This window comes from Pelobates fuscus, chromosome 11, assembly GCF_036172605.1.
Source record: "Pelobates fuscus isolate aPelFus1 chromosome 11, aPelFus1.pri, whole genome shotgun sequence".
NCBI lineage: Eukaryota > Metazoa > Chordata > Amphibia > Anura > Pelobatidae > Pelobates > Pelobates fuscus.
This window is the reverse complement of record NC_086327.1, coordinates 4,189,016-4,206,367: the sequence shown is the minus strand read 5'-3', so window position 1 is coordinate 4,206,367 and position 17,352 is coordinate 4,189,016. Positions and strand designations below refer to the sequence as shown.

General features: G+C 39.4%; 1 protein-coding gene across 1 annotated transcript in view; it reads left to right on the top strand.

Moving 5' to 3' along the window:
* The window catches only part of LOC134577470 (IgGFc-binding protein-like), a 31,809-nt gene extending 20,785 nt beyond the window's left edge, over positions 1–11,024 (top strand). Inside the window, exons 12-20 of the mRNA XM_063436231.1 lie at positions 37–610; positions 890–1,488; positions 2,875–3,442; positions 3,881–4,476; positions 4,858–5,428; positions 6,512–6,711; positions 7,386–7,757; positions 9,726–10,012; positions 10,726–11,024. Coding sequence (XP_063292301.1) covers positions 37–610; positions 890–1,488; positions 2,875–3,442; positions 3,881–4,476; positions 4,858–5,428; positions 6,512–6,711; positions 7,386–7,757; positions 9,726–10,012; positions 10,726–10,735 — 3,777 coding nt within the window. The 3' untranslated portion in view covers positions 10,736–11,024. The remainder of the gene's footprint in view (positions 1–36; positions 611–889; positions 1,489–2,874; positions 3,443–3,880; positions 4,477–4,857; positions 5,429–6,511; positions 6,712–7,385; positions 7,758–9,725; positions 10,013–10,725) is intronic.
* The last annotated feature ends 6,328 nt before the right edge of the window (positions 11,025–17,352 follow it).

Genomic DNA, 17,352 nt, shown 5'->3' with positions numbered 1-17,352 from the left:
AATATTAATGACATATTGTCTCAATTTTTCTTGTAGGTAAATGATGTCTTGACTAATCTTCCTGTGACACTGCTTGATGGGAAGATCACCATTAGCATGAGTGGATTCAATGCTGTACTACGCACAGATTTCGGTCTGCAAGTAACCTATGAATATAATTGGCATGTTGTGGTCACCCTGCCCAGCAGCTATTACGGGGCCACCGGTGGTCTGTGCGGTAACTTCAATCAGAATATCGGAGATGAGTTAGTTGGCATCGATAATAAGCCAGTGACTTCAGTCATAGACTGGGCCAAGAGCTGGAAAGTCAATGACAGGGATCCATTCTGCTGGGATGTCTGTCGTGGAGTCTGCCCGACTTGTGATGACAGCAAAAAGAACCTGTATGGAAACAATGATTTCTGTGGTCTCATCAGTAAACCTGTAGATGGTCCCTTCCGGGAATGTCACGCCAAAGTTAATCCAGATAGCTTCTTCGACAACTGTCTCTATGACGTCTGCATTCAGGGTGGAGCCAAACAATTCCTGTGTCAAGCTCTTAATGCCTACGCCAACACATGCAGGAAGCAAGGGGTTAAAATCTATGACTGGAGGACACCTTCTGGTTGTGGTAGGTCAGGAATCTAAAACAATGTAACTTTTAATATTAATGATCAATTGTGTCTGATCTATTTCTCTCCCTCTTTCTCTGTCTCTCTATTATTAGATCATAAGAGTAAATATAGTAAAACAATATGCTAATATAATACAAAAATAAAATCATAGATGAAGCTTGACAAAGCTCAGCCAATGCTTAACAAAAATGTTCTTAATGGCTCATGAATCTCTCGTTTGAATCACTGTGACAAATCAAGGCATTTCCTGTAATAGAATGCATATTTAATTTCAGCCCAGCCCTGTCCAGCAAACAGCCACTATGAATTCTGTGGAAATGCCTGTCCAGCAAGTTGTACTGATAGAACGGCCCCAGCTCGATGCACTGATGATTGCGTGGAGACTTGCCAATGTAACGATGGCTTTATCCTCAGTGCTGATAAATGTGTTCCGGTTGCAAGTTGTGGTTGTAACTACAATGGTGCCTATTACCAGCCTAACCAGGAATTCTGGTCTGATGACAACTGCCGTGTACTTTGCAAATGTGACCCAACTCTGGGAATGGTGACTTGTAAAGAAACAAGTTGTAAAGCAAGTGAGAGGTGCATGGTGGTGAATGGAGTCCGTGGATGCCAGCCCATTAGCTACTCAACATGTTCTGCTTCTGGTGATCCTCACTACACAACATTCGATGGCAAGAGATTTGACTTTATGGGTACCTGTGTATACCAACTAGTAGGAGTTACGTCTAGCGATGCATCTCTTACCCGTTTTACAGTCAACGTTCAGAATAACAACCGTGGAAACAAAGCGGTGTCTTACACTAAAGTTGTATCTGTTGATGTCTATGGTATGACATTAACCCTTAGCCTGGACTACCCACGTCGTATTTTGGTACGTACCATTACACATTCAGCTGAGAAAATATGTAAAATGGGATAAGCAACATAATACATTAATATATTTACTAAACAAAGGAGGAGTTATTAAGTAGAAATGTCACACGTGAACAAAATATGTTTGTGGTTAAAGTATTACACATCTACATTATTAGTTTGAACAGCGTATGAAATTCATTCACATATTATTCAGAGATTCAAGGAGAATCTATTGATATTTACTTGTGTAAAAGTTTACAACTAAAGTGCAATTAAATCACAACTAATATTTACAGAACGAAATAATCCATTCATCATATTTAGTCTAAAAACACATAATTGTTAATTTGTTGTATATTCGCACAAGTTAAATCAAGGAATACTTTCTTGTTAAAGGAGCCCTATAGGCTCAGGAACACAAACATGTATTCCTGACCCTATGGGGTTATAACCACCATCTAGCCCCCCTGACCCCCTCATGCCTCCCTAAAAATAGAAAACTTACTTGTATTCTAGCCTGAAGCTGCTAGCTCTGGCTCTGTTTCCTTTAGACCTGCCCACTGCCTGCGGACATCATCAGAAGTGGTGGCCTGATCCAATCACAGTGCTTCCCCATAGGATTGGCTGAGACTGACAAGGAGACAGATCAGGGGCAGAGCCAGCATGATTCAAACACAGCCCTGGCCAATCAGCATCTCCTCATAGAGATACATTGAATCAATGCCTTTCTATGAGGAAAGTTCAGTGTCTGCATGCAGAGGGAGGAGATACTGAAGGTTTGGATGCATTTTAGGCAGCCATGACCCAGGAAGGATCTCTAACAGCCATCTGAGGAGTGGCCAGTGAAGTTATCACTAGGCTGTAATGTAAACACTGCATTTTCTCTGAAAAGGCAGTGTTTACAGCAAAAATCCTGAAGGTAATGATTCTACTCACCAGAACAAATTCAATAAGCTGTAGGTGTTCAGGTGACTATAATGTCCCTTTAAGTTTCCTTGTTTTCTTTTTTCCTAAAACTAATACAGAAGTCCCACTGGTATAAATGTATTACAAAAAGTTTTTTCTTCTCACTAACTAGGGGGGAGGAAGTATAAGACAATAAGGGGAAAGAGGAGAAACTGGTTGAAACAGCGGCACCATGGAAATGTGGGTACTGATTGAACGTTCATGTCACCCATATTATGATGCTGGCTTAGAGGATAATCCAAATTTGCTAAATCACATTTTATAGAGCCCAACTCTTACTCAATATACTTGTGATAAACCTGCCTGCTCAATTTTACCAGATACTATTCTAATTTGTTACATAGTTACAAAAGAGACTTGCGTCCATCAAGTTCAGCCTTGTTATTTTGCTTCATAATTCTATTAACAATCCAATGAATCTGTTTATATTTTTTAGATTGATGGCATTGTAACTGCCTTACCATTCTATTATCAAAACAACAAAATTGCTGCTTACATCAGTGGCAGCCAAGGCATCATAAAAACTGATTTTGATGTGACCGTCACCTTTGACTGGAGCAGCTACGTCACGGTTACTGTACCAAGCACCTATTCCAATGCAGTTGGTGGTTTGTGTGGCAACAATAACAAGAATCCCAGTGACGATTTCACCATGAAGACTGGAGGAGCGGCAGGCACTGCTGTACAGTTTGGTAATAGCTGGAAAGTGGCTGAAGTTCAAGGGTGCAGCCCAGAATGTACTGGGACCTGTCCGCTGTGCACAGAAGCTCAGAAACAAGCATACAAGGCTGAAAAATACTGCGGGATCCTCACCAAGACCAATGGGCCTTTTAAGGAATGTCGCTCAGTCGTTGATCCAACACCTTATTTCAACGACTGTGTGTTCGATGCATGCCAATACCAAGGTCACTCGTCCTCATTCTGTACCGCTATAGGCTTCTACGTATCTGCTTGCCAAGATGCTGGCGTCCAGATCCAAGAATGGAGATCAGATGCCTTCTGTCGTAAGTTGTGTATAACCTATTAGTCTCAATTTAGAATATTAAACCTAGTGTTCTGTTTAAAAACAAAAAACAAAAAGTGTAAACGAGGATGAGTCCCCAATGGAATATGCCTAATAGTTCCATTAGTTCCCATTTGATTGCCCCCACTTTTAAATAAAGAACTTTGTGACCACTTTTTATTGCCTAAGTTTATGAGATCGCCTTTTCTTTTTACTCTGAGAAAATAAATGGTAATTATGCATGTGGATCTGTGACGTCTACAATTGCCCTCCAGTTTTTGATTGGTAAAAAATAATGGAAAATTTAATATTTCCACAGTATATAAATCAAAGTGCGTATTTCTTTATTTAGAAAGTATTCCTTAAACCTATTAAAAAGTGATTGTCTTTTTAAATTTATTAAATGCCCTACTTTTATTTTTTTTCTTGCCTCCTATAGCACCATCCTGCCCAATTAACACTCACTATGAATTGTGTGGAGATAGCTGTCCCGTTACCTGTCATGGTCTAGCTGCCCCTACCGGCTGTCGGTCATCTTGCAAAGAAGGCTGTTACTGCAATAATGGCTTCATGATGAGCGGTCACAAGTGTGTTCCCCTTGCCCAGTGTGGTTGTGTCTACCAGGGCAAATATTACCAGAAGAATGAAGTCTTCTTTGCTGAAGGCCAGTGCAATCAGAGATGTCAGTGTGGGGAGAATGGGATTGTCAAATGCCAGGCTGAAACATGTAAACCTGAAGAGGAATGCACAGTTGTCAATGGAGTGCGTGGCTGCCATGCAAAGGATTGTGGGCGCTGTGTTGCTAATGGAGACCCTCACTACATTTCTTTTGATGGCCTCACTTTTGACTTTCAAGGCACATGCACCTACATCCTCTCAAAGGTGGTGGCAGATGATCCCCGACTGGAGAAATTCTCTGTGGTGGTGGAGAATGAAAGCTATGGCAATGGCCAAGTTGCGGTGACAAGACTGGTTGTAGTGTATGTGTATGGCTACTCGGTGGCAATCGAAAGAGGAATGAAATGGAAAGTAAAAGTAAGTATACAGAAATAATGTATGTATTTGCATGTTCTCCTCAGACATGACATTTTGAGAGGAATCCACCAAAATGAATACACGTGGATTATCAGACACCTACAACAATGCAATTTCATTGCTAATTTATTTTATTCTAATGTTTTCAAACCACTTTTCTACATAGTGTTTATTTCTAATATTGGTTTGCTGTATTAGCTCCAATATTGCATAGTAGATTTTTATGTCATAACTTAATCAAGTGATGATCATATAGACCGATTAGTACATATCGGATACACATAGTAACATTTTGAAAAAATACACAAATCAGAGAAAAAAGGTGTTTGACGTCTTGTTTTTTAACCATGCTCTGGTTTTGATTTTCTTTTGTGTTGACAGGTTGATGGAGAGATACAGACATTGCCATTAATTATTGGTGATGGAGACATCTCAGTGAATCAGGAAGGAAGCAATATTGTCTTACAGACTGACTTTGGAATAAAAGTTCTTTATGACACAGTTTACCATGTCATCTTAAGTATTCCTGGAACATACCGTGGCAAACTGGGAGGCCTTTGTGGCAACTTCAATGATGACAAAACAGATGACTACCAGCTCCCCAGTTCCCAGGTTGTGAGAAATGTCAATGAATTTGGAGCAGCCTGGAAAGTGAGCATTGCTGGTGCCAAGTGCAGTGATGGTTGCACAGATCAGTGTGCTGTGTGCGATGCAACCAAACTCCAACCATACAAGGCAACAACCTCTTGTGGCATGATCACTGACCCAGCTGGGCCTTTCAAAGCGTGTCACTCCAAGATCAGCCCCGTGGAATACTTTAACCACTGTGCTTATGATGCCTGTGCAGTCAACGGAAATGACGGTGTCGTTTGCAAGAGCATACAATCCTACGCAGCGGCATGTCACACTGTTGGCGTTGCCATTGGCACTTGGAGATCACCTACCTTCTGTCGTAAGTACAAAGCAGGAAAATATGTAATTCTAGCTTCAGCTCATCAGGACTACTTGGTTGCAATATGCTTGCAATGTCTGTTTGTCTATGGTGAGATAAAGACACATTCAACATGTACACTTTATTAAATAGATGAATACCAGTTATTTCTTTAGGGTCATAATGAGAACTTGACTAAAACCCCGGTATTAGACTTGGCATCCCATTGAACAAACACATGGCAACTATTGCCAGGGGAGAGAATTTCCCTCAAAGCAACAGTCATCTGACATTTCATTTATTTTAAAGACTTAATAGGAGTACAGAAATCGGTGGCCATCTTTGCAATTGCTTCACAGATTTGAAACCCATACATATAGTGACTGATTAATAAATATCAATTTTCCGAATATATGTTACGGTATAATGATTGATGCATATTACCACTATTTCGGTTCACAGATCAAGTGAGAGTAAGTCACCAATAGAGGGGGTAAACAAGGAGGAGCAAAATAAATAAATAAATAATAATAATAATAATAATAATAATAAAATATATATATATATATATATATATATATATATATATATATATGTTTTCCATATTATCTATTAAATACAGTATAGCCATGATAATTGTATTTCTTCTCTTTTTCCACCTCTATTGGTCACTACTAGATTGAACTGCGAGTAAAATTGGACGAATTGCAGTTTGTTTGAAACCAAATACACAAGTCTAGATGGTGACTGTTTCGCCAACGTCCGATATCTCTAGATATAAGGGTTAAACGATGACACCACATCCTTTACCCCTAAAAGACCAATGATGACCCAGTAATTGTTATCTGGCTCACATACATCTTGTGCAATGCCTGACATAGTTGGTGTCGGCAGCTCTCTCTGTATGTGTCCTGTTCATATTTGGTGGGATCATTCCATTGTGAAATAGAAATAGTACGTTTGTAATAGACTAACACCACATATCGTCCTGAGAGCAATAAACTCAATGTACAGATTAAGTATGTAACCTTTCGTTCAAACCTCTACCTGCAAATTGTTATATATAGAATTCACACTTATTCCAATTTATTCTGGATTTCCCAGCTTTCTCCTGCCAGGCCAATAGTCATTATGAGCTTTGCACACGTACATGTGAAGGTACCTGCTCTGGCATCTCATCGCAGACAACCTGCACGACTCGTTGCTTTGAGGGCTGTGAGTGCAACGCCGGCTACACCTTCGATGGAGAGAACTGCGTCACTATGGACAAATGTGGATGCACCTTTAATGGAAGATACCTCAGTGTAAGTCTCTATTTGTTGACCAATCGTGCTTTATATGTATATGGTCTGCACACGCCATAACAATTTAGGGATGATAATGATATTCTATTTGAAATATATATTGAGGTTCAGAATTCTTCTTTTTTTTCTTTTATGTATCTTTAGTATTCCAAAGCATTTCTGAACATATTTTAGATATATTTCAAGAAATGGTACATGTATGTATGTTTGGCTTTATTATAACGGTTACATTTAGAACTTTTTGGGGGGTTTGGAATTACGATGAACATAGTTTCACAGGAATAGAACCCCTTTCTGGATGAAACGATGTACTAGAGAAGTGTCTTTGTAGTCTGTAGAGATGACATGATGTCTCGTATGTCTATAACTGATACCACAGCACATTTTACATTCTTCTTGCTCCTGCATAAGTTAGGCAAGAAAGGTAAATGTCTGCATGGCATCACAAGGCGAGCAAAGAGTTATTACAAGTTTTATTACTTTACATGATGTCTAAATTTTAGATTATACCCTGAATCCTCTAGTTTTCTAAGAAATATAGATGAATTCATAGGGAAATTTTATCAGTATAAAACTAGTGAAATATAAAAATAGCTCAATACGCATTCTCCAATTGGATTTCAATATATGCTCTGATATCAATATGTAGAATTGATTTTTTTTCTATTAAACAGGACGGAGAATCCTTTGTAACTGTGGATTGCAGCCAAAGATGTAAATGCAGCGCTGGAGGTGTGGTCTGTCAGGCTATATCATGCAACGCGAATGAACGCTGTGGTCTAAGAAATGGAATTCGAGGTTGTTTCTTGGTGGAAGGAGAATGTACTCTAAACCCACAGAAGTTTGTCACGTTTGATGGTCTTTCAGGAGGACCTGTAGGAACTGGTCCATTTGAAGTGGTCTCTCTATGCAAAGCAGCTGAAGATCAGCAGATCAGGGTCATTGCTGATATTCAGAACTGTGGAAGAGCAGGGACATCCGTATCTAGGCTTCACATCTTCCATCGCGGTGGCTTAGTTACAATCTCCAAAGACAAGGAGATTTGGGTAAGTTACTTAATTAGAGAGAAAACAAGGAATCAGTTCAAATGTGTTAGTTTAGCTGAATCTAAATACATTTCAATAAAAAACAGTGGCACTCTATATACCTTTTAAAGTGCAACAAGTGTACAGATGTGTGTTAAGTTCAATACTTCAATGAGTTACTTAACTGGCTTTGATGAAAATTTGTGGTAAACCAGCAACTATACCTTAAACCAGGTTTCCCCAAACTCCGGCCCTCTAGATGTTGCTGAACTACAACTCCCATGATTCTATGAATGTAATAGGCTGAGAATCATCGGAGTTGTAGTTCAGCAACATCTGGAGGGCCGGAGTTTGGGGAAGCCTGCCTTAAACAGAAAAATTGTAGGCAATAGTGTAAAACCTTATTTATTTTAAGGCGCAAACTCTCATATGGAACACTCACATGTTTCAGAGCTAATCCACTAAGCTCTTCTGTGTATAGCTTTTAGGTCAGTTTGGGAAACCTCTCCCTTCTCCCATATTAGTTCTTATAATTGATCCCTGTATCCAGTGATGTATCTCAGAGTAAAATTATTTTTTGTAAATAGTGTAATATTGCTTTTTCAATAATATTATTACTACTTATGAGTAGTAATCGTTATACTCACAAACGTGGAGCCTAAATCCTGGCTCCGTATTGTAGCTTTGTATGAAGGACCACACCACCTTCTTTTATAAGTGCAGGAACTCAGGTAATGGTATTAAAAAAGTATTACTTTATTATATTAATAAAAACAACAAAGATATAGTGCAATATGAAAAAATATACCATTATTATAAAGTCTCTTATCCTACAGAAATGTGTTTCACCATTCGTTGGATTCCTCAGTCCGGTATGAGTGTGGTAGCAGCTACTAATTGAAGAATATTTGATTAATAAGCGTTTTTGACACACAACACCTTTTTGTACGTTAATATTAAATCTAAATAAATATTATGGAGTTACTTACGTACCCTTACACTGATTTCTGCAGTTTCCCCCATTCCCAAAATGGAAAGGGAAAAATCAGCGCTAGGTTGCCACACAAGAAAATAATAGTAAGGCTGCAATCCTGAAAGGGGAGTCCCCTATAATCCCCTAATGGTAAGAAATGATACAAAACAGAACAAAATAAGGTTGCGCCTAAAATATACAGTAAAACATATAAGAGTGTATATAAAAGGTAATATAAAATAATAAAATTTAATATCAAATATTAAATGAAATATAAATGGATAATTGGCAATAGTCCAAAACACTTATCATAAGTCCATAATAGTAGATGCCATGTATAAAAACAGGGATCCTGAGGCGTAAAATGAGGTGTGTCTTCACAATTGGGTACTTGCAATCCAGTGAAGTAATATGTGGAGAAAAAGACAAAAGGAACTCCAATGGCACAGTATATAGATGAATAAAGGGGTATATAAAATAAAATAAAAGTAGTCTTACTCACACTTTTCAGAGCTAAAACCTAGCTCTGATATAACGCATGTGAAGTGGAATAATCCCCACTCAAGGATATGCGGAGTAATGTTAGTTGGCGAATATCTGGCTCAAATTTGACGTCCAAGTTGGTATTATTCGACCCAGGGAAGAAAAATAAAGTATATAGTGCTCTCTGTATAATAGTTGAAAGGTATAAAAATAGATAAAATATACTACTCACAATATACAGAGCAGACTTGTACTGCTCAATGTAGGCGCTCGGGTGGTATCATCCCCACCTAAGGATTCTTTAGGCTTCTCGTCAGGTGGACAATATATGTATAGTCAGGGTGAAAAAGGAAAGAAAATGGCTATAAAGTGTACCCAACTTGGTATGGCCCACAGTGTGCAATGCCAGTTTTAGCTACGGATGTTTGATACAAATCTGATTTATCTTGAAAAAAATAGCTCTCAAACATTGCAATGATTATATTGTATTTATTTATTTAATTTCCCTAAATGGTTCAATGTTGATGTTCCAGGTCAATGGACGCTCTGTAAGCTTGCCGGTTCAGCTTACTGGAATCCTTAGTGCGACCAGAAAGGACAACTCTGTTTTCATTGCGATTGGCTCAACCGTGAAGATTGATTTCAGCGACACTGGAAACCTGAGCGTGCGCGTGTCTGAGGAACTGTCTGAGCGTGTATGTGGAGCGTGCGGAAACTTCAATGGAAACAAAGCTGACGACCTTCTTACTCCTGCAGGGAAGTCGGCTGCCAACATAGTGCAGCTCATAACATCATGGACTGCTCAGGATTTCTACAGCTGGTGAGTAACGCTCTATAATATTCACCAAGTGATTCACACCTATACAACCCACCTAGAATATTTTCAAATATTGTGCCTGGGTAACTAATTCCACATGAAATATAGTTGACTATAAGAGAATACAGTGGGACTTCATTTCATCGTGTTTTATTTCTTGTGTAAGATGTACATTACACGAGACCCAGCATGGTGTGCAGGAATAGCCCCTTGTTGGAATACCGTGATAATATTAAGCACTCGCATAATACAATAGAAAAATGTAAACAAAGGCAGCCTTTAGATTATCATAAGGTAACTGAATGATCTATAGTCGCCTTTAGCTCTTCCTGCTTTCACTTCACATTCTGAGATACTTTTGTTATCTGTAATTTAACTTTAAGTAGAATTGTTTAGACGTGATGCATTTAGAGCTCTGTTTGTAGGGAAATAAAACCAAAAACGTGCATTGCAATAAATCGAAAACCAAACGACATAATGGCTGGTCGGACAAATGTAACAAAATGATATTTTACTCTAAATCTTGCAATTAACAAAAATTCAGCAATAAGTAAATTAATCTGTCTGTTTTTTCACACTATTAAAAATAGACACAATATTTTTGATATCTTTTATAAAGAGCAATATCATTTAATAAAATACCTATTTTAGGCAGAATGTCTGAAAGGGCTATTTTTTACCAAATAAACTAATGATTTCTGTTTTGTCCCTTTCAGTAATGCGTAAAAGAAACGACAAAGAACGCACACGATAAAAGTAAATTTAAAGACATAACTACAAGTTACAATTTAAAGCAACAATCACTGAAACTGAAGATACTGGCTGATCGAATGGCAATAACCTCTCCAATGTCCAAAAGGAAAAGCCCATATGTTTATCACATCACTCTTTCTGTGTTCACTTATGGGTTATTGTAATGTATTCTGTATTGCCAGAGTGCCTGGCTAAAATATAATGGCCATCATCTGGTTTAATCATCTCATAACCCACAGATCTGATCACTGCCATGTTAAGGGAAATCCGCATTTTATAAAATGGGGGGGTTGCTTTGTTTGGAGTCTTACTTTTAAATGATCAGTTACAGAGCCACCATTTTGTTTATATATGCCAACTTTAACACACAATTGTGAAATATAAAACATTAACATCAAACTGCTAAATAATTAGGGGGTTCGTTCACTAAAATTGTGGCAAGTTGATTTCTGCCTTGTGATTGTATAGCAGAAAATAGTTCCACGTTCGCTAATTTAATCTAAATGTAGTTGGTTCTCAGCGCCTCAAAGCTCACTAATAACTGTATCAACCCCTTAATTAACAGACATGGTTGCTTAAAGGGATACTGTACAAAGCTGTTTCCTGGCACTACTGATACCTCTACCTCCCCCCTCCTTTGCAACCCCCCTCTCCAGTAAATAAAGGGTTAAAAATCCTTTATTTACTCAATGCTTTCCTATGGGGAAAAACCTGATGCTGGAGGTCCTCATGAAGAGCGTGAGGACCTCCAGCATCAGTTAACAGACCAAAAGTAGACAGCCACTGAGGGCAGACTTAGTGCTGCAATTAAAACATTGCAGTTTCTCTGGAACGGCAATGTTTTACATTACAGCATCAGGTTCAAAATGGACTTCAGTGCCCCTTTAAAGCATAAACACAAGTAATGTGACTGAATAAAACATATTGGTGTTTCTAGAATACATATCTTGCTATTTTGTTTTGGAACTGAGGGTTGAACACATGCTTAAGGGTTCTGGTGAAGTCTGGTTGGTGTTAGAAATGCATTTAAGAGATTTGAAAAAAATCTTTCTATTCCTGTCTATTTCATGCAATAAACTCCATCACTACTAACTGCACATGTGTGGGGGTCTTATTAAGAGTTGGGAATGAATGCTGGATTGCCATAATAAAATCTATCTACCCACACTGCACACATTAGAGGTTTGTTCAATAAACATCTGTACCCTGAAATGAATCTTTCCTGGACTGCAAAACATTCTCCACCCGAAGACCTCTCTGGATTCGCTTTCCAAATTCCACCTCTTTTAAAACATATTTCCCAAGTCCCGAAAACCATTCTCCATTCCAAACTGTATTCACATCTGGCTCCCAAATGTCTCTCCTGAAACGGACCCTCAAGTTCTATAAACACTTATGCATCCCAAAAATCTTCCCACATCTGCTCACCAAACCCTACAGAGTCCAACATATTGCAAATCATTCTACATCCAAAGAATCTCCATTGCACCTTGAACCTAATACTACCAAATGGGAGGGTCTGGCTTCAAATAAATGGGAGGGTCTGGCTTCAAATAAATGGGAGGGGCCTGGCTTCAAATAAATGGGAGGGGCCTGGCTTCCAATAAATGGGAGGGGCCTGGCTTCCAATAAATGGGAGGGGCCTGGCTTCCAATAAATTGGAGGGGACTGGCTTCCAATAAATGGGAGGGTCTGGCTTCAAATAAATGGGAGGGGCCTGGCTTCCAATAAATTGGAGGGGCCTGGCTTCCAATAAATTGGAGGGGACTGGCTTCCAATAAATGGGAGGGGCCTGGCTTCCAATAAATGGGAGGGGCCTGCCTCCAATAAATGGGAGGGGCCTGCCTCCAATAAATGGGAGGGGCCTGGCTTCCAATAAATGGGAGGGGCCTGCCTCCAATAAATGGGAGGGTCTGGCTTCCAATAAATGGGAGGGTCTGACCTCCACTGAATGGGAGGGGCCTTCCTCCACTAAATGGGAGGGGGTTGCTCATGTGTCTCCCGTAGTTTTCTCATTAAGATGGTGTATATCCCTAGACAGGCGTGATTGATTTCATATATTTATTATGCATATGTAGAAATTATACTAGATACATTTCTTTAGTATAATAAACCATAACATGTAGAAAAGTGATGATGGGTGAATTGTAAGAAGGAAACAAACATCACTCACTCACTCTCTCACAAACACACGTATTTTACATCAGAGTGTAACTTGTAAGTCTGTATGTATGATGACCAACCGGTCCACCTTACTAATGTGTCCATTAGTTCTAGAATATAACACAATGCAGTATAAGCAATGTTTCCTACATAAGCCTTAAGGTGCAAGGTTTAGTAATATCTGCACTTTTTAAATAACCTCCAGCAGAACAAGATATAAGCACCATATGATACTGTATACAGTGACATTAAAAGGATACTCCACTACCTAAATAATAAAATATGTATTCACTGTTTAGTAGATATAATCCAAATGAAAACATACATGGATTAAATTCAGCATTTTTCAAGAAAACCTTTTGTCTGCAGCCTTGGCAAGCCCTCCCCTTCTAACCCCGCCCAGTCTTTCTGTGGCTGTCCAATCACAGACTTCCCACTGCAGCTCAATGAGAAGTCTTTACAAGGCAGGTGCTCTGGGCAATTGCTGCCTCTAGAGTTTATCTCCACTGAGCTAAACAAACCAGGAAGTAACAGGACCGGTTGTCTGATTGATAGTCAGTGGTGTAACAAGATTAATTTATATAAAAAAAAATTATCTAATTGTATGTGCTAGTTTACATATTAACATTTTGTACCATTATATATACTATGTATATTATTGAGCAATATGAATGTGAGATGGAATGGTGCATTAAAAGGAACACTATAGTCACCTAAATTACTTTAGCTAAATAAAGCAGTTTTAGTGTATAGATCATTCCCCTGCAATTTCACTGCTCAATTCACTGTCATTTAGGAGTTAAATCACTTTGTTTCTGTTTATGCAGCCCTAGCCACACCTCCCCTGGCTGTGATTGACAGAGCCTGCATGAAAAAACAAACTGGTTTCACTTTCAAACATAAAATTTACCTTAAATAATTGTATCTCAATCTCTAAATTGAACTTTAATCACATACAGGAGGCTCTTGCAGGGTCTAGCAAGCTATTAACATAGCAGGGGATAAGAAAATCTTAATTAAACAGAACTTGCAATAAAGAAAGCCTAAATAGGGCTCTCTTTACAGGAAGTGTTTATGGAAGGCTGTGCAAGTCACATGCAGGGAGGTGTGACTAGGGTTCATAAACAAAGGGATTTAACTCCTAAATGGCAGAGGATTGAGCAGTGAGGCTGCAGGGGCACTTTCTATACACCAAAACTGCTTCATTAAGGTAAAGTTGTTCAGGTGACTATAGTGTCCCTTTAATGACTTTAAAAAGCCTGTGTCCAGGATGTACGTACAGTGGAACGCATGAGAGAACTAGAACCTCCATTTGAAAACAAGATGTGGAACTTAATCAAGTGGACATGACGACACATGGAGGCCTAACAGAGCGATTGGCTGATCACCGGATAGGAGCTGAGTCTGGAGAGTTTAAATAGACATTTAGGATGGAAATGGTGCTATATTGTGTATTGTTTTGAACCGCTGAGGAAGTCAGGATGCACCAGATGAAACGCGTAGTGTTTTTACATTTCTAAATGTGTATTGTGTTCATATCCTACTTGGAGAGGACTCTGATGATTAGCTATCCCATGGTTGGACGTTGCAGGAGACGTTATCTTGATGTGCACTCTTCATAGTGGTGATAAGCCTGTTTTTATTTCCTATTCTGTAAGTGCAATTCTTTATAACATTTTTGTTTTTGTATTGCTAAAGATTCGAGGAGTCTTTCTTTGTACAGACCGTGTTTAAAGGGTAATTTTATATTTTTTTGCAATGATTTCCACTGGTATACTGATGTTAGAATTACTTATATAATTTAGAAAAGTGCCAGTTTTTAGAGAAATCCTTAACAAGCTGAGTTTTGGTATGCTAGTTAAAGCTATCCAGGTAATTTGGAACATCTAGTTAAATTAGCTGTTTTCTAGTAGTGGAGTTTGCATTGGATGGGGAGAGTTGGATAACAAAGAGAAGAGATGGATGCTGTACACACTGTGATTTTGAAGATAAACTTGTCTAAGAGATTTCGACACACTGTTGGGGAAATGGCAGATAAAAAAAGTTGTGTAGCTGTAAGCTTGGAAAAAGGTGATGAGGCACCAGCATTGAGGGGGTACATATCTTTGAATACTTTTAATGTACGCTGGCAGTCACTACTTCATATTGGACTGTGTCTGGGAGTGCATTCCTCCAGTCCCTACTCAAGGCTCTTATAATTAGCAGTGAACAGAATAAAAAAAAAAAATATATAGCTATTTAATCCTCCATGGAATAAGTCCTCTTGGCAACCTTGTAATTTCTTCTATTTTCATGTAGCTTCAAGGGACATGTATGGCCTGCCAATCACCTCTTCCTAGTACCTCCAAGTACTTCCAAGCACTCCTCCAGACACCATCAGCACTGTAGTCCCTACTTCCAGCATTACAGGTTGTCTGAGGTCTCGCCGTCCTCCACACACCCTGGATCCAAGACCAGGATCCAGCATACAGTGGGCAGATCTCTCCTACTCCAGAGAGTGTAGCAGGCTGCTCTTACAAGAGCTAGTGATTATAACCCAGATGTGTATATTGATATAGCAATCCCCAGAGCAGATACAGCTGTTCCCCCTACACATGAGATGAGACTCTATGTTGAGGGTTGGCAGGAACTCATTTATTGGCAGCCACAACAGGCCTTATATGCAGGTCTCCATGCAAGAGGCATAGACCTGAGAGTAACCTACAGTAAAAACATACACACAATTAAATTGGCTCTCAGGACCAGGACACTCCCATACAAAATACATCAATCCCTCCCCTGTGCCTGGGACATAATTACTTGAGTACACAAACATATAATTAAATTATCTCTTAGTACCAGAAACATGCAATACAACAACATCCCAAAAGTGCTACTAAAACACACAGAATCCCCACAAAAGTCATATCCCCTGATAGCCCTGTTCAGTGGGACCAACATAACCAAATATCACCCAGGTCGGTTCAGGGGTTCAGGATTTTATTGAAGTCATAATTTTGACCGGCTGTGGACATGGTCCTATGACCAAAACAGTTCCAGGGAATTAGGGCCAACTCCTTATGGATTACAAAAGTACATAAATCACATAAGTTTTTAAAGGGCCAATAGTCTTGTGGCAGGAGGCTGGCAAGCAGGCCCCTCCAATAACAGGTGGCAGAGGCATTTCTGCCACACATCTTTCCCCAAAAAGGGAAGACTTACCAGGTACCTGACCTGCTGCCGGTTGGTACCTGAGTTAGTCGGGCAACCCACCCAAAAACAATTAGTTGGCTGGGTAGCCTCCAGTGCAAGGCTCTGTCCTACATGTCCAAGGCTGCTGAATGGGTGTCCGTCACCCCCGGTCTCTCTAGTACTCCCAGGTATACCATTGTGGTTACTTGGTGGGCAGAGGCAATCGGTGCTCTGCCCCGTAGCAAGCATTACAGCTGGGAAGGATAGTGGGTCGTACGGTCCCAGAACACATGGACTGGTAGAGCAGAGGCCGGTGCTTCTCTGTCCTGTAGGTATTGCTTCTGCTGCAGGAGCCTGCTGGGCGTCAGGCTCAACCATACCGGGACAAGTAGGGCAGAGGCCAGTTGTGCTCTGCCCTGATGCCAGCTCTTCTGTGGGAAGGTGTGACTAAGGCTGCATAAACAAAGTGATTTAACTCCTAAATGGCAGAGGATTGAGCAGTGCGGTTGCAAAACCGCTTCATTCAGCTAAACTTGTTTTGTGACAATAGTGTCCCTTTAACGATTAACCATAAACCAGATAACTTCCTTGAACCTTTCCTGTGTGGTAACGAATGCTATAATTGCAAGTCATAAACTTTACTTTTTTATTTACAGAGCAATAAAATGTTCCCTTGCAACAATGTTGATTTTATGTTGTTCTTTGTAGATCTTCTTTCCCAGTAAATTAATAACTATTTATTGCTGTGTTCCGACCACTAGACTTACGCACAAAGTCACTGCAGCTGCAACAAACTTGTTTTTTGTAGTTTTACAATCGAACAAACTGATCCATCTGAGGTTTACCTGTGGAATTTATAAGAGACTCCACAGGTTAATCTAGGGACAGACGGTATACTAATGATGTGATAAGATAATAACTATATTGTCAAATTTTAATATAGAAAAACTATTGCCAGTGTAGCCAGAGTGAACATTACAAAGTAGGATATTGTTTTTCTACCTCCATGATCTCGGTCCTAATCTTCACAAATTGTGTTCCATATCACTGCTGGCCCCTAAACATCCACCTCGATGAAACCTTAGACTGAAATGACTTGATCCAGACATTCAGTTCTAAAAGCAATCAATCCGAATATATTTCCAAGCCTTTGATTATTAAACACATTTTATGGGCTAAGTTCATAAATTAAGTTAAACTGGGCAGCTGCTATTGTCATCGAATTTTAAAAAAATAGAACAGTGACTGTTTCTAAT